Source organism: Danio aesculapii, chromosome 23, assembly GCF_903798145.1.
Source record: "Danio aesculapii chromosome 23, fDanAes4.1, whole genome shotgun sequence".
Lineage (NCBI taxonomy): Eukaryota > Metazoa > Chordata > Actinopteri > Cypriniformes > Danionidae > Danio > Danio aesculapii.
In genome coordinates, this window is record NC_079457.1 from 12,567,451 (window position 1) to 12,590,445 (window position 22,995).

The 22,995-nt window shown below is 35.8% G+C and overlaps 1 protein-coding gene across 1 annotated transcript in view; it reads right to left on the minus strand.

Annotated features, from left to right (window-relative positions):
* Positions 1 to 611: 611 nt before the first annotated feature.
* Positions 612 to 22,995, minus strand: part of si:ch211-225h24.2 (uncharacterized protein LOC564539 homolog) — a 31,218-nt gene continuing 8,834 nt past the window's right edge. Inside the window, exons 2-4 of the mRNA XM_056449450.1 lie at positions 20,925 to 20,972; positions 12,507 to 12,622; positions 612 to 6,760 (exon numbers count right to left, since the gene is read on the minus strand). Coding sequence (XP_056305425.1) covers positions 6,325 to 6,760; positions 12,507 to 12,622; positions 20,925 to 20,972 — 600 coding nt within the window. The 3' untranslated portion in view covers positions 612 to 6,324. The remainder of the gene's footprint in view (positions 6,761 to 12,506; positions 12,623 to 20,924; positions 20,973 to 22,995) is intronic.

Consider the following 22,995-nt stretch of genomic DNA (forward strand, 5'->3'; position numbering starts at 1 on the left):
CGTGTCTATGTGTGTAATAAAAGATGTGTAGATGTTGGTAATTCAAAATACCGACACATTACCTCAAAACTAATGAAATATGGTAGTTTTCTGTAAAAATGAGAAATTACATTTACGGCTTGTACCGTATTTTTAACGGTGAAAGACTGGCAACCAAAGCTGCATTTTTTTTTACTTAAACGTTTATGGATTTATTTTTACAGTAGGTTAACTAGGCAGGTTAGGGTAATTAGGCAAGTTATTGTATTATGATGGTTTGATCTGTAGACAATCGAAAAAATATAGCTTAAAGTAATAATTTTGACCATAAAATGGTTTTAAAAACTTTTTTAAACTGCTTTTATTTCAGCCGAAATAAAACAAATAAGACTTTCTCCAGAAGAAAAAATATTATCGGACATACTGTGAAAATTTCCTTGCTCTGTTAAACATCATTTGGGAAATATTTAAAAAAGAAAAAGAAATTAAAAGGGGGCTAATAATTCTGACTTTTATGTTGCTAGCATGTCTATCTCTAGCATGTTTTATCACTTTGCTATCACGTTGGTAACATTCATGGTTATGTAAAGAAACATCACTGTATTGTAAAGGAAAGAAGAAGAAAACAGGTCTGAATCTATAGTGTAACTTTTATTCAGATTCCCTCATCTGAACCCCTGGAACTACAGCGTTTCAATCATAATAGTACAGAAACAAATCATTCAGTAGTGTCAAGATAAAAAACAAAATAAGGATCTTGCAAAGGCCTCAGAGAAAGAGCTAAATCGATTATCATCCATCAAACATTTTTGGACTAATTCTATAAAGCTACTATGAACAAGAGCAGCGAACTCACTTATAATCTGATTAACCTTATAAATAATATCCTAAAATCAGTAATAAGACCACTCACACACATCCTACAGCAAATCAAAGATCTTAAAAGGCCAGAGGTTTATATATAAAATGCATATTGGACTTTCCATATTAGACTTAAGTGATGGTTGTCCTTATTTACCATTTTAAGGGTGCTGGAAGAGAATAATTGGCAAACATTTCATCAAGATCACACTATAAAATGACTTAAATTGAGGCACAGCAAAGAAAAAATTAAAATAAAAACTTCATGAGCTTTTACGGCACAGCTTCTGAGGTCTTTGGAAGGCTTTAAATATGTTTAAAACAGCAGTCATTACTAGATCCTCGTCCAATTTGTGGACATCCAACCAACTTCACACAAGAAAAAGGTTTGTTCTTCTTCCAAATCTAAATCTCTAAAGGCAAGAATCAAAGAGCACATACATACACATTCAGTTTAAAATGGTTCCCAGTGTGTCTTAAAAAGCAAATCTCTTCCTTGTGATCAGAAAAGGGCACTGAGTATGTCTGCATGACCAATATATAGCAAATAGTTTGGGATTATAGCGAGAAATCATTGCATAGAGTAATTACAGTACATTAATGATTGTTTATCAGCAGGCAGTAGCGATCTACTCTAATCGGCTGAATGTGTTTTTACATTAGTTTTACATTCAACTCTTTTATTATATACCAGAATAAATTAACCACGACTGAATCTGAGAGAAATAAACACTTGTTATTCATTTATAATCATCGATCTCTCCTTCAGGAGGGATTGGGGACAGTGAGACGCGATGCGCCATCTGTAGGTGATAATGACTTTTGCAGCTTTACTCAACCCAGTCGACACGGATTTAAAAACGCGAATTCGAAGGGATAATTCAGGTAAATTTTTACATTTTGTCATCATTAAATCACTCAGGACATTTCAAACATGTCTGGCTTTCGAGTGTGGAAAGTAGAAGTGTAGCAAAACGTACTGACAGCCTTGTTTATGCCATGAAAGTGAACGCTAACTTGTTCACTGACGTAAAACATAACTTAAGAACACTTATAATATAACGCACAGCTCGTTTTAGACTAACATTATATTCACGATCTTTCTGTCATTCCAGCAGCTATTATTTCATTGTATGAGAAATAGCTGATCTAAACAACTACTTTAAGTACCACAGAAGAAAACAAACAGGTCTGCAAGTACGTGAGGCGGGTGAAACAATTACGACAAGATATTAATTTAAGCGAACCATGTAATTTGCGGTTAATTTACTCCCCCTCAGGCCATCCAAGATGACTTCCTTTCTTCAGTAGAACATTAAATAACATTTTTAGCTAAAAACGGGTCTGGGGGATTCATTTCCTTCGGCTTAGTCCCTCTATTTTAACAGGGGTTGCCACAGCAGAATGAACCGCCAACTTATTCAGCATATGTTTAACGCAGCGGATGCCCTTCCAGCCACAACCCAGCTTGGCAAACTGAGGGATTCATTAAATGGAAATCAGTGGTATTTTAAGACCAAAATACATAACATAGCGACAAAACAAAATGAATATCCATGTATGGCTTCTGATTATATAGCCTATTCAGTGCTTATGAAGCAAAACAATCAGCTTATGCAAGAAACTGAACATCATTTATAATATCTAATAATCCACTGTGTTCACAGTACTGTCTGGGTGAACATCTTGTCACATAATGGTGTTTAAATGTTGTAAATCAGGGGTTCCCAAGCTTTTTAGCCCGCGACCCCCAAAATAATAATGCCAGTGATTCATTATGACCCCTAATATACTCTAAAATGGTTATAAATATTCAAACCTTGCATACAACGGTGCACACACAACAATAGGCCCAAGTCTATTCTTCATTTAATTTTGGGGAGAACGCCGTTCTGAGATCATCCACAATGTTCAGTTTTTTTATTTATGTGAGTGACGTAAAGGTGTAAAGTTTAATCTGGTGTCATGAAATCAATCTGCTGCATCTGATCCTATTCTTTAATCGAATGTAATGACCCCAGAGGTCGCAATCCAGTGGAAAAAAAATTATGTTTTTTAATGTAATTTTTAATTACTTTTAACTTTTGTAAATTATGGATAAAATATGGCCATACTAATAGTTTAATAAAATGAATTAGATTTTTGGAAAATCACCAAGCACGAAAGCTCCTCATTATTCCGCAACCCCCTGAGGGGGCCCGACCCCCACTTTTGGAACCACTGTTGTAAATTATACAGGGTGTCCACGGGGTCTTAAAAAGTATTAAAAGTTGATAAATCAATTAGGGTAAAATTAAACGATACAAAAGGTCTTAATCATGTATTTATGAGGTCTTAATTTTTGTTCAAGCATTGTCTAAAGTGTTTGACTCCAAAAAAGCATTAATATATATATATTTTCCTCCTAATATTAACAACGGTGTGCTCGATTCACACGATTGGTTCTGGCCGGGGCGCGTCTGGCCAAGCTACTCTGTCCGGGTGATGTCACGTAATATGCGACAAACGTGGGAAGGTGATGCGACGCCCTCCACATGTAGCAGAACTATAGAGCGAAACTTATGGCAAAATGGGAAAATGTAAGTTTGTGTACTCCTGGTTGGAGAAAGACGAGTTTAAACAGTGGCTGAAGCCTGTCGCTAAAAACAACCGCGTAATTTATTATTTCAAGCTTTGCTTCTGAGCTTATCTGAGTTCTGTTGCATGGTTGTGCTCCATTGATTTATTTAACCACAACTGTTTATTAAAGGGTTTAAGTTAAAGGGTTTGATACTGATTATAACTTAAAGTGGCAATGAGGTCTTAAAATATTCAGAGAAGCTCTTTAAAAAGTCTTAAAAAGGTAATTAAATTACCATTAGAATTCCTGCATATACCCAGTAATAGTATTTTGCTTCATAAGACCACAGAGTCATCAGTAGCCACATGTAATAATTTAGTTTTGTCTGTATATTCTTGTTGGATTCAAGTGCTGGTAGCCTTTATAAAATCACCAAAAACTTTAATTTCAGCAAAAAAAATGTAAACAATCTTTAAGTGGTGTTAGTGATACCAGCAGGGGGTGCTCAATCTGCGGTCTGTGTGGGTCGTAACGCCCCAGAATATTTATGGGGACTCTATACTGCTCAGTGAGCGCCATATTTTGGATGAGACGTTAAACCAAGGTCCTTGCTCTCGGTGGTCGTAAAAAATCCCGGGATGTCCTTCGAAAAGAAAAGGGATTTAACCCTGGCATCCTGGCCAAATTTGTCCACTGGTCTCTATCCATCAGGGCCTCCTAACCATCCCCACATGTCATAATTGGCTTCATCACTCTGTCTCCTCTCCACCAATCAGCTGGTGTGTGGTGGGGCGCAAGTCTGGCGCAATATAGCTGCTGTCGCATCATTCAGGTGGATGCTGCACACTGGTGGTGGATGGGGAGATCCCCCCCAAAACCACTTTGAGTGTCCAGAAAAGCGCTATATAAATGTAAGGAGTTAATTAATTAAGTTATTGTTCTACTGAAGAAAAAAGGTATCCTATGTCTGACCTGAGAATGAGTAACTTAACATCAATTATTAATTTATAGATAATGCTTAGAGTGACCTTTCTCTCATCTCATTTACACATTCTAAACCTATTTGATTTTCTTTCGTCTCTTGAACACAAGATTCTTTGAAGAATGCTGGTTGTTGGGACCCATAGACTTCCATGTTATGTTTTCAGTGTTCAACATGAAGAAACTCATGAGGATAATTAGGGCAACATGGTGGCGCAGTAGGTAGCGGTGTCGCCTCACAGCAAGGAGGTTGCTGGTTGAGTCCGAGCTGGGTCAGTTGGCATTTCTGTGCGGGGTTTGCATGTTCTCCTCATGTTCACGTGGGTTTCCTCCGGGTGCTCTGGTTTCACCCACAAGTCCAAAGACATGTGCTGTAGGTAATTTGGGTAAGCTAAATTGTCTGTAGTGTAGAAGTGTTTGTCCTGGTCCTCCAGGTTGGAGGATGAGCATTGAGCTAACAATCCACCTCGTAAAAATTAGATGTAAAATATGGTGCGGCTAATGCCGAGTTTAGACTGCATGATTTTAGCTCCGATTTTAACTCGCCAACAGGTTTTGAGAAATCGCTGACAAATGCCTGAAATCACTAACAAATCAGTGCTCGTTCACGCGAGTAACGATCACACAATATGAACTAAGAGAATCGCAGATGAGTCGGCGATACTCGTGAAATTTTTGGCGTGCTAAATATCTGGAGCTGTTGGCGATTCAAATCATGCTGTGTGAAATGAGTATTGACTGAAAATAACATCAGCGATAACCTACAGCCAAAGAGAGAGCGGCATTTACTAGTGTGTGTACCTGCAGGCCAGCGGGAGGTTGTGGGAGAAGTTTAAAGCGCTTATTTTCAGTTTATTTGGACTCAAGAAATGGAGGAGAAACTAGTGTAAATTTGGCAGGAGCACCAGTGTCTGTTTGACATGTCATCTGAGCAATATCACAACCGGACCAATAAGAAAAAAGTTGAGGAGAAATTGCTAATTCTCTTTAAACCCAGGTGAGCAAATATGGACATTAAAGGCTTCTTTCTCCTTGTGTAGTAAATAACAAAAGATATACTACATGTTTTTGGTTGTGAGACGTAGTTTGGACAAAGTTGTCAGCGATTCTTCCTATTGTAAAGTCATGCAGTGTGAAACCCCCTGTCGCTGATCCATCTTGCAGTGTAAACAAAGCAGCAACAAAACGCTAGCCCTGATAATCATGCAGTGTGAAAACATCTGTGACACGACTACTTTGAAAATCATGCAGTCTGAACTCAGCATAAATATCAAATTCGATATAAACAGCCTTGGGAGTAAGTATGAGGGACAATTAAGGATGTGGTAATTTATGTTTCTGGGTAAACTAACCCTTTAAATTAAGGCTGGGCGATATGGCATAAATGCAGTCTCGATAATTATTTTTCATACTGAACGATAACGGTATGATATAAGTTGTTAATGCTTCCAGATTTAAAAGAGGATCCTAACAATGACTGAAGCCACAAAAATTAGAGGGTCCATTAAATGCCATTACATATTTTCGGCTGATTAATTTGTCGGTGGCCGAAAATTCGGTGCATCTCTAATATCAACACACTTTTAGATTCCCATTGTTGCACATTTCTGCTGTGTGATTGGCTCTTAGATCAATATAGAGTAAAAAAGTACAGAGCTTGTTATTGTTATTGACATACATTTGATCATTATTCCATATAATATTGTTTATCAACCCAGCCCTACTTTAAAAGTAATCTCTGAAACGTCATGTGATCAGTCAATCATTAAAATCCAGCGGATTCTCTAAAAAAAGCTTCATTCAAAAGCTGAAAAGTCACTTACATCAAAAGGAAAAGTGATTCACTGACAGGCATTAAAAGCAGGCACTCTTGGTCTGAGGGTCCTACTCATCGGTCCAATTATTGGCATACAAAGAAGGCGTGGTCATATTGGATATGTAAATCATTTAAGCCCCTCCCATGTGCTCTCTGATAGGTTAGCTGGACTTCTACGGCGGACAGCGGCAAATTTATCTCGTGCCCGCGCCGCCCACTGCGCAGGACCACCCATCTGAGACTCGGTCAGACTGGCGTAGCGGGACGAGTCCTCCTCCAAACCTAAACCCACCCAGGATGGCAGGCCCAGAGAATGAGGCAGAGACAGTGATAGAGGCGAAGATAGCGGAGACGAGTCGCTCCTCTTCTTCTCCAGCTCAGTTTTGTCCTCCTCCATCTGTCCGTCCGTCAGTTGTGGCGGCCCCCCGCCCTCCATCCTGTCCATCTTCCTGGTGGGCGTGATCTGCTTCATGGTGGTGCTGATGCTGTCCCACAGGCAGTGCGCTTTGTCTTTCTCTGGGTGAGTCTTGATCTTGTCGTCTTCCCAGTTTTTTTTAGTCGATCTGAGTAAGAGAGAGAGTGATTTATGGATGATGGAGAATCACCAATGTTTTATCCACAAAAATTGGGTACTGCTGCTTAGATGGCTAAAAAAAGCAATCGATAATTAAACTGCAAATTACAATACATTAACACATTTTTATTAGAAGTATTAGATTTTTTTAATTGATTAAATAAAGAAATAAATTAAACTTTACACACAGCAGTTGTCTACAGCTGAAGACAAAATTATTAACTCTTTCTTTAGAAAAACGCGGTGTTTAACAGAGCAGGGACATTTTCTAAATATTTTAGTTTGGCTGGAAAAGTAATAATTATGTTTTAAAATTATTTAAAGGCTAAGGTCAATACAGAACAAACCACTGTTTTCCAATGACTTGCCTAATTAACCTATCTTAGTTAACCTTATTAACTAGCTAAGCCTTAAGGCTGATTTATACTTCTGCATCAAGCGCATGCATAGCCCTTGCCGTGGCTGACACCGACGCTGATGCGCACCTCTCGAAAAATGGAACTACACGTCGCAATGACGCATATCGCAAGCTCTGTGATTGGTCGACTTGGTAGCTGTGACGAGTGTGGGCGGTGCGGAGAGCTGTGCGCCAGATGGAGCAAGGTTATTATAGTTAACAAAAACAAAAGAAAAAACGAAAACTAGATTTAAAAAAACATTTTTGTTAACTGAAATAAAAATAGACCTAACTAAAACTGTATTGTGTTTGTACAAAACTAACTTAAACTAACTAAAATTACAGCAAAAACATTCTTCGTTTTAGTCTTCGTAAATGTATTTAATACATAAGCCTTTTAGAGGTAAATCTATTTACTTCGCGATGCCAGTTTTACACCAGATGTTTGAGTTGTACGGCACCTCGGAGTCTGTAATCCTGCTGCCATTGGCCAGATCAAGCTGTTCTCCTGTAGTCAGTCCTCACTGTTGCTCCCGTGACAAAAACAACGACTGGACATGACAGCTGCCCGGTGACATTGATTTCATAACAGAAAATCGAAATGGAATTTAAATAAGTGAATCATGCTTCAGTTGCGTTGCACAAATTAATTGTAAGAAACTTTTCAGATCATGCTGATGTTTTAACTGACTGAAATTATGATTGCTGACTACATTTCTTTGATATGTTGAGTCCTAACATGGGATGATTGTCACAAAAGATCCAGTTCACGTAAAAGATCTGAACTTTTCATCACTACTGTGTATCTAACCGCAGCAACCTTGCACACATATTACAGCTTCCAGCCTCCGGCGCCTGGACTGCAGCTCTGCACAAGACGTTTGGCCAGTGGAGAAATGGTCGTGCCCAACTGAGCCTGGTTTCGCTCAAGGTTTTTTAATTCTTCACTTTCGCCAATTGGTGACGTTTTTTTCCTCGCCGCTGTCGCCTCTGGCTTGCATGGCTAGAGAGCTGTAGAGCTGCGCATCGATGGATTACTCTTCAGTGTTTGGACTCTCAGTAGTGATTGTTAAACCACACTGAACTGAGCTAAACTAAACTGAACTTAAACTCTGAAAACTGAACTACACTGTTTCAATTTACTATGATCTTCTATGTGAAGCTGCTTTGACACAATATAAAATTTAAAAGTGCCATACAAATAAAGGTGAATTGAAAATTTTTTATTCATTATTGAACGGTACTTAAGGCTGCTATCTTGTGGGCTGTTATATTTGAATTTGAGGATGGGTAGTGGGTAGTGATGGGTAGTGTTCATGTGTCCTCTGAATACAGGCATCAAAAATAAACCTTTGGTTGAGTTATTATACAATATTCTGATGATTTTGTACCTTGCACCTAACAAATATTCTAATTTATATATATATATATAAAAAAAACCTAAAACTAATACTGAAATTCATTAAAAACTAAACTAAAACTAAATAATTTCAAAATATAGAAACTAATAAAAACTAGCAAATCTGCCTCCAAAAACTAATGAAAACTAACTGAATTTGAAAACAAAGTGTCTGGAGAATGAGGATGGAGCGAGTGTTTATCAGTGTCAAGTGCAGTGCTTCAGAGGGAGCTTCAGAGGGAGACATTTGTTTTGTGTTTACCTTATGATTAAAGTTGTTGCACGTCCGCCAGTTCCCGCCTCTGAATGAGCGAGCTTTAGCTACTTATACATTAAGGTAGCATTCAGAAATACAAAACACCCGCAAAAAAAAAAATCGACACAGAGGAACATAAAAAACCTACTGCCAGCTAGTGTTTCAGAAGTGTTATTGCAGAGCAACACAAACAGCACGCAGAAGTATGAATGCACGGCAACACACAAGGCAGGCACTGTGGGTCACGCTGATCACTCGATGCAGAAGTATAAACCAGCTTTTAAAGCTGAATGCTAGTATCTTGCAAAATAGCTAGTAAAACATGTCATCATGGCAAAAGACAAAAAAAAATAGTTACTAGAAATAAAAAATATTTTAATGTAATAATTAAACTACAAATTACAACACATTTTAACTAATTTTCCAAAGTAGAAAAAAAAACATAAATAAAACAACAACACAGACAGTTGAAGACAACATCATTAGCCCTTTTTGTGAAAAAAAAAATCCCAGGTGATGTATAACAGAGCAAAAAACATTTCCACAATATTTCTTATATTTTTCATCTGGAGGATGTCTTTTAGTTGGTTGGAATACTTTTTTTATTATTTAAAAACTGCCGAAGTCAATATTATTAGATATTAAATTATTATTTTTTGATTGGCTACAAAACAAACCACTTTTGTCAAATGACTTACTAATTAACCTAATACAGTCTTTAAACACCAGTATCTTGCAAAATAACTAGTAAAATATTATGTACTGTCATCATGGGAAACTACAAAACAAATATTACTAGGAATTAGTTATTAAAACTATACTTTGTACTACATGTTTAAAATATTTGGATAAAATCTTCTCTGTTAAATTGCACCTGGAAAATAATTGATAAAGAATTTATTTTACAAGAGAACTAATTAAAATGCTTGTGTTTTCATTTTTAAATATATTTTCATATTTTTCATATTGAACTGGTGTGGTTTCATTATTATATAACTTATATAACGAGTTATATTACCATTACTATTATGCTATAGTATTTAAAATTTCAATTATTTTTCATGTTTTTATATGCATTCTAAATATTAAATTTTTTTCTACACATTTTATTCTAGTTTTATAATAATAATAACAACAACATTATTATTATTATTATCAACATCATTATTACATATTTGAGATGTTTTAATAAAGTTTTTTTTAATAAAGTTTAATAAAGTTATACTATATCATGTATTTTAAATGAATGTTTTTTAAAACCCATTACTGCATAAAAACTCATTCAAATGATCAAAAATATAGTAAAAACATTACTATTGTACAAAATTATTGCAAACTAAACCCCATTTCCCATGTTTAAGAGTCATTGCTCTAAGTGTATCCTTGTTGAATTGCAAAATTTCCATAAATAAAAGCATACAAGGCAAAACAGTAAAGTCATTATATCCTATGCATGATGTCTATGCGTCATAATAAGCAGAAAGCAGCCACGTATTCTTCAGCAGGAAAGACGGCAGTCGAGCCACAGGGTGCGGTTTCCATTTCTGACACTCACTTGATGGTTCAGTGACTTATTTAAACCTACACTATGTTTATGCGCAAAACCATACAGTACATTTTGCATTGCAATGTAAAGATAGTTATTTTTATGATCAGCCCATATAGTATAGACCTCTCCACACATAATACGATATTTTGACTTTCATAGTATTTACTTCTTAGCATGTCAAAGGTTACAGGTTTACAACATTCTTCAAAATATCTTCTTCTGTTCAACAACAAAAAAGACACTCTTAAAAGTTTTGTAATCACTTCATGGTGAGTAAATTTTGTATTCTGGGATGAACTATCCCTTTAAACAATTTTTTTCTCCTCTGACTTTAATAAGCACAGTCAAGAAGTCATCATTGGCTCATTTCCCCACAGACTGTAAACACTGCGGCTCTGTGGTGCTTTTACAACATGGCTTTGTTTCAGCATGTTCATTTCAGACTGGAGCAGTGGTGTGAATTTAGGGCAGAGCAAAAAGATTTACATAATGTTGAATCGAACAATGCCTATAAAGAGAAACATGTAATCCGGAAAGCGTCGTTCTCTATTTTTAGCATCTCTTTTGTGTGCAAATGTCTGGTTAACATTTCAACCACATTGGATTTACATAAATTCAGTTGAATCGACACGTAGAAAGGTTTTCTGAAAGAAATTCTAACATCTACAGGGCCATGCCGTTAATTATGCAGACATAATATAATATAATATAATATAATATAATATAATATAATATAATATAATATAATATAATATAATATAATATAATATAATATAATATAATATAATATAACATAACATAACATAATATAATAAAATAACATAACATAATATAATATAATATAATAAAAACTAAATGGAGGCGTTATAAAACAAATTCACCCCACTCACAGTTGTCATGAAGGGTAATATTCACCAAAACCATCTTTTGTACCAGGCTGTAAACACGTTTTTATCAGCTGTAAAATTGGCCAAATTAGCATTGCAATTAGTGAACATCTGGACTTCCTGGAGCCAACCCCCCTAAGGCCAGTCGATGAATTGCAGCTTCAGTTACTTCCGTGTTGGCTTCACAAGGGAGAGCGGGAGGTAGCCGCTTGGTTTAAACCCCTTACAAAACTGATTTTTGCATAATTGTTCCTTTTTAAACTAAAAGTGTTACATTTATTTTATAGTTACCATGCTTGGTGTGAACACACTTTAAAAAGTGCTAGAAAAAGATTACAAGGTTCCCCACATACCTATATTTTCATCTGGAAGTTTTTAATAAAATAATAAAAAAATGTATAAACAGAATTTTATGTAATACATGAAACATTCTGCTAACCCTTTAGCAAAAATAAAAATGACATAAAATGCCAACGTAATCCTTATCCTCTCCATATCAAGTTAACGAGTAAATGATCTGTCATAAACCAGAAGCAGATTTACAGATTAAGATTTTGTATTGTTTTAATAGACATCATTGACTGAACACAGCTTTAGTATTTATATTGCAATAATTAAAAACGTATAGAAGTATAGTGGCATAGCATTATGATTTAAAGTGATTTATATGTAGTTTGGGCTTGTGATCCTTTAATATAGTCTTTATTGTAATAATGTTTATTATTTTATACTTTAATAATGTATACTATAATTATTCATTCATTTTCCTTCAGCTTAGTCTCTATTTCAGGGGTCGCCACAGCAGAATGAACCACCAGCTATTCTGGCATATGTTTTACACAGCGGATGCCCTTCCAGCTACAACCCAGTACTGGGTAACACCCATACACACTTACATTCGCACACTTATACACTACAACCAATTTAGTTATTCAATTCACCTATAGCGCATGTCTTTGGGCTGTGGGGGAAACCGGAGCACCCGAAGGAAAACCACGCCAACCCTGGGAGAACATGCAAACTCCACACAGAAATGCCAACTGATCAAGCTGGGACTCGAACCAGCGACCTTCTTGCTGTGAGGCTACAGTGCTAACCACTGAGCCACCGTGTCACCCATATAGTATAATATTAATAAAGAGGACACAGTCTAATGTACCGAAACACTTTTGTAATACACTTTTAATATTTTTTGATGCTTGATATTGACTCCAAGCCCCCCCAAAAGATCAGTAAACAAATCTTACCCTCTTCTGTGAGAAACAGTGACTCCTGTCAGCAAGATGTGTTCATCGTCCTGAGACGGAAACAACTTTTTGTCTCCCTTTTCTCGCTTCGATTTCACCTTCTTTAACTTTGAATCCTACGAAAGGTCAAAACCAGAGTCAGAAATCATACAATGACACAAGTCTGCTTGTGTGTTACAGTACAATAAGTGTCAGAAGGTGCAGCTTCGGTTTCTCAGTGTGATAGAAATACAGATGGTAGGTTTAGATAGCAGGTTAATCCTGGCACAGATACAACTGATCATCACAAAGACACACTTTATACTGAATAGAGGAGCGGAGTGTGTGTGTGTGTGTGTGTGTGTGTGTGTGTGTGTGTGTGTGTGTGTGTGTGTGTGTGTGTGTGTGACAAACTCAAAACAGGAAAGGCCTGTGTTGATTACAGCGGATATTTGAGCACACACATGCGTTTATGAGTGTGTGTGTGTGTGTGTGTGTTTTGGGTCAGTTGGCGATTGAATACATTCCTTCAGATTCCCTCCTGCCTGCGTCCAGTTTGACCCTCAAGATTTGAAATGCCGGCCCGGCTTTGGAGCTTATTATATAGGAAAAAACCTTTGGCACAATTTCTTGCTCTCTTTCACAAGTTTGGTACAGAATGTTCTTCCCTCAAATTGAAACAGAAAAAAACATGATACACCACAGAACTGAGCCATATATCACTCCAAAATGATCGAATGAAAATGGAAAAAAGGAGAGATTATAACTTGGATAACGAAAAGACAGACAACCATTTTGTTTTGCATCATGAAATCATTTGATTAAACTGACAAAGTAGTTTTGACAGTAGTTTTCCATTTCCATTATCAGAATTTCTCTAATAGAACAATTCTCATTAAACAATTCACATTAATGCATGACAAAATAGGGTAACAAATGCTTATTTTATTACATAGTTTTTCTCATTAAAACCTGTAAGCTCCTCTTGTTGCTGTGGATCATTTTCATGATAGTATAGATTTATTTCTGCATTATTATGATGAGAATTGTTCTGGTAAACACGTAAAACATCTATCTAAATGTAAAAAAAAGGCTAAAATCCATGCTGTCATCCAATGGAGAATGTTCTAAATATGTCAAATAGTAAATAAATAAATATATTACTAATACTTATTTTCATTATATTATTACTGCAAAGCCAATTTCCGCTCATTAAAATAATATAAATATGAAATAAAGGGAAACACTTTACAGTACGGTTCTATTTGTTAGAATGTAATGGCAGCTAGCTCTCTGCAACTCACACATGGTCGCCCACTGAAACTAAGTAGGGCTGTGCCCGGTCAGTACATGGATGGTATACCACATGAGAAAGCTAGGTTGCTGCCGGAAGTAGTGAGTGAGGCCAGCAGGGGGCGCTCAATCTACAGTCTGTGTGGGTCTGAACACCCCAGTATAGTGAAGGGGACTCTATACTGCTCAATGAGCGCCGTCTTTCGGATGACATGTTAAACCGAGGTCCCAACTCTCTGTGGTCATTAAAAATCCCAGGATGTCCTTTGAAAAGAGTAGGGGTTTAAGGTCAAATTTGCCCACTGGCCTCTGTCCATCATGGCCTCCTAACCATCCCCATGTCATAATTGGCTTCATCGCTCTGTCTCCTCTCTACCAATCAGCTGGTGTGTGGTGGATGCTGCACACTGGTGGTGGATGAGGAGATTCCTCCCAATAAATAAAATGCTTTGAGTGTCCAGAAAAGCGCTATATAAATGTAAGAAATTATTATTTGTAATGTAATGTGTATATTTATATATCGTATTTATCTTGTATGGCCATGCACCCAAAGCGCTTCACAATCTTGAGGGGGGTCTCTCCACACCACCACCAATGTGCAGCATCCACTTGGATGATGCGACGGCAGTCACAGGACAACACCCCCAGTGTACTCACCACACACCAGCTATTGGATGCAGCCAATTCAGTGAATGGGGATGATTGGGAGGCTATGATTGGTAAGGGTCAATGGAGGGAATTTGGCCAGGACACTAGGGTTACACCCCTACACTTTACGAGAAGTGCCATGGGATTTTTAATGACCACAGAGTCAGAACCTCGGTTTAACGTCTCAACTGAAAGACGGCGCTCACCTACAGTATAGTATCCCCTTCACTTCACTGGAGCATTAGGACTCACACAGACCGCAGCTAATTCGGTGAATGGGAATGATTGGGAGGCTATGATTGGTAAGGGTCGATGGAGGGAATTTGGCCAGGACACTAGGGTTACACCACTACACTTTACGAGAAGTGCCATGGGATTTTTAATGACCACAGAGTCAGAACCTCGGTTTAACGTCTCAACTGAAAGACGGCGCTCACTTACAGTATAGTGTCCCCTTCACTTCACTGGAGCATTAGGACTCACACAGACCACAGGTTGAGAACCCCCTGCTGGCCTCACTAACACCATTTCCAACAGCAACCTAGTATTCCCATGTGGTCTCCCATCCAGGTACTGACCAAGCTCAGCCCTGCTTTGCTTCAGTGAGTAACTGGTCTTGGGCTGGAAATCAGTTAACATGTAAAGGGTTTCTAAATCATTTATTAATCGTAACACATTTTAATAAATGTAGTAATACGTTTTTTTGGACCTGAGCTAAAGATGGAGTATGAAAAACTGTCTGTTTTTAAAATAAAATCAACAAAAAGTAACACATATGGTATCAAATGTATTGCTGGTTGTTAGTTAATGCATCAAATCATCCTAACTAATTGACCTTATGGTAAAGTTTTTACTTTTATTTAGTAATAATATCCATTTTATTTATAGATTTACAGACTTTGATGATTTAAGCATTTTGCAAACATTCATTTTTTTCTTCCTTTATATTAAACAGTGAAATATGAGCAGGGAAATTCGCCATGAGACTGAATGTGTTTTTCCCCAAACATAATGCATTCATTTGTACGTCATACACTGTAAAAATACTGGGTTACAGAAAATTGATTTGTGTTGGGACAACATAAAGGAGTTGACTTATGAATTTCTACAAATTCAAGTGTATTGAACATAAACAATTAAGTTGTTTTAAAAAATAAAAAAACTAATAATTATGTTGTTTCAGCTCATATTAAATAAGTAGTTTGAACTAACATCAAACGTGTACAGATGTTGTTGCAGCAAGATTTAAGTCACAGCAAAGGTACAAGCACATGGTTAATTTTATATGCCACTCCTTGCTTCCTTTCAAACCAAAGCTCTTTGTGTTCTGTCACTGTGCTGTGCTAAAACAGGCCATCTGATTATCCACTAACACATAAACGCTTGTTAAATCCAGCCTGGCTCTTGGTATGAGTTCCAGCACATTTATGAGCATTAGAGGTCTCCATTACTCATTCCATCAGATAAACAGACGTTGGGATCGGACTCGTCTTTGACCTCAGATGAAGCACAGCACTCTTTTGGCTTCCGTCTTTATCTTCATTTGTCTTGTCCTCCCTCGCTCCACTTGGTTACATCAAACACGCAGTGGAAATAAACAGCGGTGTCTTTAAAGGGACAGTTCACTCAAAATTGAACATTTGCTCACCATTTACTAAATATATATCGTTTCAGCATCGATATCGCAATTTGTGCATCCACAATAGTCATATAGCAAGATATACAATGTTGAGTCTGAATTAGAGCTTATTTATATACACGATTTATGCAATTTTTGTCTTGTTTCTAGTCCTAATATCTTCATTTCAAAGCAAAGACAAGATTATTATACTAGCCCCACTGGCAGATCATTTAGCTTGTTTTAAGGAGAAACTCTTCATTTTGACTCTGAATTTTTTCTTAAGTTGAAAACAAACCAATATTTTACTTGATCTAAGAACTTTTAGATATTTAGACCAGAAATGAGACGAAGCAAAGTAAGAACACATTTACTGCATTGAGATTATTCAATTTCTGTACCAGAATACTGTTAGGTTCCCTAGAAAACTTGTGAAGTTGTAGTCATACCGCAATATTTAACCACAGAAAAATTAAATATTGCAATATCAGATTTTTCCAAATATCGTGCAGCTCTACCTCAAGTGGCTCTAAATGTTTATGAGTTATGATTGGACAGTAAGGCAGCAGCCTATAGTCCTTTGGACACAGCCACTGTCTATTTGTACAGTACATCTCCGACTATTTACACACTTTGTAGTACAAAGTAACCGCAATCTATTTTGTCTACAAGTCTGAAGATATGCCAAAATAAGTCGACAACAAAAAAATTCAGATTCAGATTTCATGCTGGTTGATTCAGTATATCTCTACAATAGAAAATATTTTGGAAAATGCTGGAAACTGGTAGCCATTGACATCCATTGTAAGAAAAATAAAGACTATGGAAGTTGATGGTTAGCAGTTGTCAATATTATTCAGTATATCTCTGTTTGAGTTCAACAGCCAAAAGAAACTTAGTTAGATAGCTTTGGAGTAAGGGTGGAGGATTTGTAACTTTTGGGTGAGCTGTCACTTTAAAGAGATAGTTCTTAAAATGTTCCAGTTTTAAAACATTTGCTCAACATTTACTCAACCTCAAGTGGTTCCAAACATTTATGAGTTATAATTGGAGAGTAAGACAGCAGCCTACCCAGCAGGCACACAACATCATAAGATGTTAATATTAGGTTAGATTTAGTTTGTGATATCAGGTGACCAAAATTCAATGCCTAGCCAGCGTCTAAGGACAATGTTATTTTGACGTCCAATAACAACGTAAAAATGACATTGATATTTGGTTGATTTTAGGTTGTGTTGGAAAGTGACTAAAATCCAATGTCGAGCCAACATCTTAAACCAGGGTGTATGCAGGAATTCTAATGGTAATTTCAATACCTTTTTAAGACTTTTTAAAGAGCTTCTCAGAATATATAAAGACCTCATCGCCACTTCAAGTTCTAATCAGTATCAAACCTTTAACTTAATAAACAGTTGTAGTTAAATAATCAATGGAGCACAACCATGCAACAGAACTATTATAAAATAATAAATTACGCGGTTGTTTTTAGCGACAGGCTTCAGCCACCGTTTAAACTTGTCTTTCTCCAACCTGGAGTACACAAACTTTCATTTTCCCAGTTTGCCATAAGTTTCACTCTATGGTTTTGCTACATGTGGAGAGTGTCGCATCACCTTCCCACGTTTGTCGCGAACTATGTGACATCACAGAGTAGCTTGGCCGGATGCGCCCCGGCCCAAACCAATCATGTGGATCGAGCACGCCGTTGTTAATATTAGGAGGAAAATAAATATATTTATGCTTTTTTGGAGTCAAACACTTTGGACAACACTTGAATTAAATTTAAGACCTCGTAAAAACGTGATTAAGACATTTTAATACCTTTTATGGGCCTTCATTTACTCATAATTAATTTATCAACTTTTAATACTTTTAAAGACCTTATGGACACCCTGTAAACCTACATCATATTGATGCCAAATACTGACATTTATTCGTCAACATCTGATAGACTTTATAATGATAACGGCCATACAACATCAAGCTGTAACATCATTAGATGTTGATATTTGGTTGATTTTAAGTTAGACATTGGACATTGACGTCGGCCTGACGTTGGGTTCTGACGTCAACTCAATTTTCATTTCCAAACAAAATGCAACGTCACCACGATATTGGGGTACAACGTCAATCTGACGTGTTGACCTCCTGTGCCTGCTGGGTATAGTCTTTCAGACACAGCCAATATGTCTGTTTGTACAGTACATCATCTATTTACACACTTTATAGTACAAAGTAATTGCAATCCAGTTTGTCTACAAGGATATGCCAAGTTAAATCCACAAGGAAAAAATTCAGAGTCAGATTTCTGGCTGGTTGATCAGTCATCTCCTCAATAGAAGACATTTTGAAGAATGCTGGAAACTGGTAGACATTGACATCCATAGTAAGAAAAATAAAGACGATGGAGGTTGATGGTTACCAGTTATCAACATTATTCAAAATATCTCTGTTTGTGTTCAACAGCCAAAAGAAACTCGGATAGCTTTGGAGCAAAGGTGGAGGATTTGAAACTTTTGGGTGAGCTGTCACTTTAAAGAGATTCCAGTTTTAGAACATTTGCTCAGCATTTACTCTACCTCAAGTGGTTCCAAACATTTATGAGTTATGATTGGACAGTAAGGCAGCAGCCTATAGTCTTTCAGACACAGCCACTATGTCTATTTGTACAGTACATCTCCATCTATTTACACACTTTATAGTAATTGCAATCCAGTTTGTCTACAAGTCTGGGGATATGCCAAAATAAGTCAACAACAAAAAAATTCGGAGTCAGATTTCTGTCTGGTTGATCAGTCATCTCCTCAATAGAAGACATTTTGAAGAATGCTGGTAGCCATTGACATCCAAAGTGAGAAAATAAAGACTATCGAAGTTAATGGTTACTAATTTTCGACATTATTCAGGATATCTGTGTTTGTGTTCAACAGCCAAATAGCTTTGGAGCTATGTGTTTCCGAAAAGAAAATGAATGAATGAACTATTTGGAAAAATTTGTATCATTTTAGGTTGATTAGGATGAATCTGGCAGGGAGCACATATGCATAAAATATAAGAAACAATCTGCAAGCATAGATAAATTCAATAAAGAAAAAGATACGAATTAAACAAACAGCGTATGATTGTTTTTTTGAGTCGTTGAACTGTATTCAGGTAAACAGTAGTTGAATAATCAAATGTAAAACAAAACCGCATAGTCTTTGTTTTATAAACAATTCAATTCGATACAATTTTTAGGATTGAATGCTTTTAATTTCCCTCACACAGTTCCAGGCCTAAAAAAAAACTCTTTTTATATTATATATTTTATTCTATTATACAATTATAATAAAGACTCGATATTGTGTATACTCGCGATGTGGCTATTGCGAATGATCACATTGTGACATCGATGCTGAAATCATATGTTGTGCAGACCTATCATCACCCATACATAAAAATCAATTCTAGCAACATTTTAGCTAATTGCGCAACCTCTCTATCTCTATTGGAGGTGTCAGTATGGTTAAAAAAACACTATAGTATTTACTATAAATTACTATAGTATATTTTCATGTGGGTGTCTGACAACTGAAAATAGATCTGGTAGCAGATATCGCAGCCTCTGTTACTTTTTACCTTGCGCTTTTTTTGTTAACATTTATTATTATTTATTTAGGATATCCGTTTTCACTTTCTGATTCCAATGCCCAGTTATTAAATTGTTAAAATGACAATAATTAAATTAAATATTCTTAGGAATAAAATATTATGTCGGAGCCAATAGCCCAGTGTTTATAGTGCCGACATATAGTGGTGACCTGAGTTCAATTCCCAGCTTAAGGTCCTAAAATATTTTTTAATAGACAATGATATCGTTTATCACAATATATTTTGGTGTAATATATCGTACAACAAAAAATAGATATTGTGACAGGCCTACGCTATAGGTGAATTGGGTAAGCTAAATTGTCCGTAATAGATGAGTGTGAATGAGAGTGTATGGGTGTTTTCCAGTGATGGGTTGCAGCTGAAAGGGCATCCGCTGTGTAAAACATGTGCTGGATAAGTTATAATGTAATAAAGGGACTAAGCCAAAAAGAGAATGAATAATAATAATAATAATAATAATAATAACAACAATAATAATAACAATTATTAATATTATTATTATTATTATTAATAATAATAATAATATTATTATTATTATTATAAATACACTTTATGGAATAATTACAAATAAATTGCAAACGAAAATTTGACAAAAAACTATTTAAATTTAGACAATATTTAGAAACCTTTTAAATTATTAAACATTTTTCTTATCTGTTTGAATTATTAAATATAAAATAGTAAATAAAAAAGGTCACCATTTTTTTTTACTATTTAAAAGAAAAAAAAACCTATAACAAAATGATTTCCTCACACCACACATTTAATTCCGTGTCTATTAATAGAGAAACTTCTTGAATCACATAACACTGTATTTATTCCATTAACCGGCAGCAACCAACGTCCCATGCTATTAAAATGAAGCATCCTTCGGCTATTTGTTTGATATTATAAAGCATGACCCAACATTTAAAAGCAGTTCATTGAATGAAACCACGCCACTGGATGTTTGTGAGTCTCAAAACTGTTTTGCTATTGTCCAGATTGTTCATAAGGAATGTATTACTTCCTCCTTGCATGTTTAACCGATTATCCAACTCTACACTGTACTATCAAACCATTCATTACATCCATTCACCAAGGAAAACAAATAGAAATTCTGTTTTTATAATCAAGCTTACATCACATCCTGACATGACATTTCAGTGGCGTTGTATCCCAGACTGGCAACAAACTCAAGCATTTCTGTTCAAAGCAACAAGGCATCCTGCATGTGTGTGTGTGTTTACCTTTGTCGTGGGGCTTAGAGTTTCCTCTGTTCCCTCCGAGTCTTTATCCTGAAAAGCAAAGGCCAAGAAGAACAAAACAATGAGAACATGCGCACACACCAATGTATACGACCACACGAGAATGCAAAGTATATTTTTAGCATGCTAATATAAACAAGGTCTTGCAGATTTGCTGGGGGAAACTTGAAAACGATCTTGGTTTCCATCAAACACGACTGCAGTAAAGAATAGAGAGCTCCTGATATGGATATCCCACTATTCTGAGGTCATAATCAGATCTATCGGTATGAATACGATCATTAACGCTCTTCTATTCTGGCGTTCAACTTCCTGTTAAGGGTCTGAACTCTTCGCCTTCCTTCCTGCTCCACCTGCACCAGAACTGACTCCTGGAAACTTTCTGCTCAGCTCTGATTTTATGGCAAGCTGGTTAAACATTTCATTTATAAGACATAGTGTTGTCGAAAATATCGATACTGGAATGTTTAAAACGATACGATTTTGCTTTTGGTTAGTATCGATAATGGCTTCAATCTCATGCTTTTTTCTTTGCATTATCAAAAATGGTATCGAATATCGATGTTTTTGGTATCGTATTGAGGTTAGAAATTCCAGTACCGTGATAATACTAATATGACATTTTATTTTGATTTTCATGCTACTGGTACTTAATTTATTTTAGATACCAGATAAATATAAATTTAGATTCAAAGTATCGTATGGAAGTTAGAAATTCCATTACTGTGATAACACTATAGACATGTATTGGTTTTCATGCTACTATTACTTATTTTATTTTAGATACTAGTACATTTTCCATTAAGTACTGGTAATTGTTCATTAGTCACTCGTGCTTATTGTGTATCTCTTGCGCTCTCCTCGCAGTATCAAAAATAATATCGAATATCAATGTTTTTCAAAGTATCGTATCGAAGTTAGAAATTCCAGTACTGTGATAACACTAATAAGACATGTATTGGGTTTCATGCTACTGTTACTTATTTTATTTTAGATACCAGATACATTTTCCATCAAGTACTGGTAATTGTTCATTAGTCACTAGTGCTTTTTTGTGTATCTCTCGAGCTCTCCGTACAGTACCAGAAATGGTATCGAATGTCGATATTTTACAAAGTATCGTATGGAAGTTAGAAATTCCACATCTTGACAACACTAATAAGACATGTATTGATTTTCATGCTACTATTACTTATTTTATTTTAGATATTAGTACATTTTCCATTTATTACTGGTAATTATTCATTAGTCACTCGTGCTTATTTTGTATCTCTCACGCTCTCCTCACAGTATCAAAAATATTATCGAATATCAATTTTTTCAAAGTATCGTTTCGAAGTTAGAAATTCCAGTACCGTGACAACACTAACAAGACATGTATTGGTTTTCATGCTACTGTTACTTATTTTATTTTAGATATTAGAACATTTTCCTTTAAATACTGGTAATTATTCATTAGTCACTAGTGCTTATTGTGGATCTCCTGCACTCTCCACACAGTATAAAAAATGGTATTGAATATTGATATTTTTCAAAGTATCATATCCAAGTTAGAAATTCCATTACTTTGATAACACTAATAAGACATGTATTGATTTTTATGCTACTATTACTTATTTTATTTAAGATACCAGAACATTTTTTATCAAGTACTGGCAATTATTCATTAGTTGCTAGTGCTTATTCAGTAGACACTAATACTTAGTCAGATACTAGTTCTTTTTCATTAGAAACTGGTTCTGATTAGATATTAGTATGCCTGCACTAGATGCTATACCGATTCATTAGATACTAGAACTTATTAATTAGATATTGACTCTTAATATTACATAACAAAAAATACTCCATAGATACATTTATTCCAACTAATAGCTAAATCGCAGAAAAACAAAATATTGCAATGTCATATTTTTCCAATATCGTGCAGCCCTACATCACAGAAACACATTTTTATATTTATTAAATTTTAAAAAGTAATAATATTAGTTTTGTCACTTTATTTTGACCCAACACTTCCAGGAACATAAAAAGTCAGGGTACAGAGCAGAGCAAA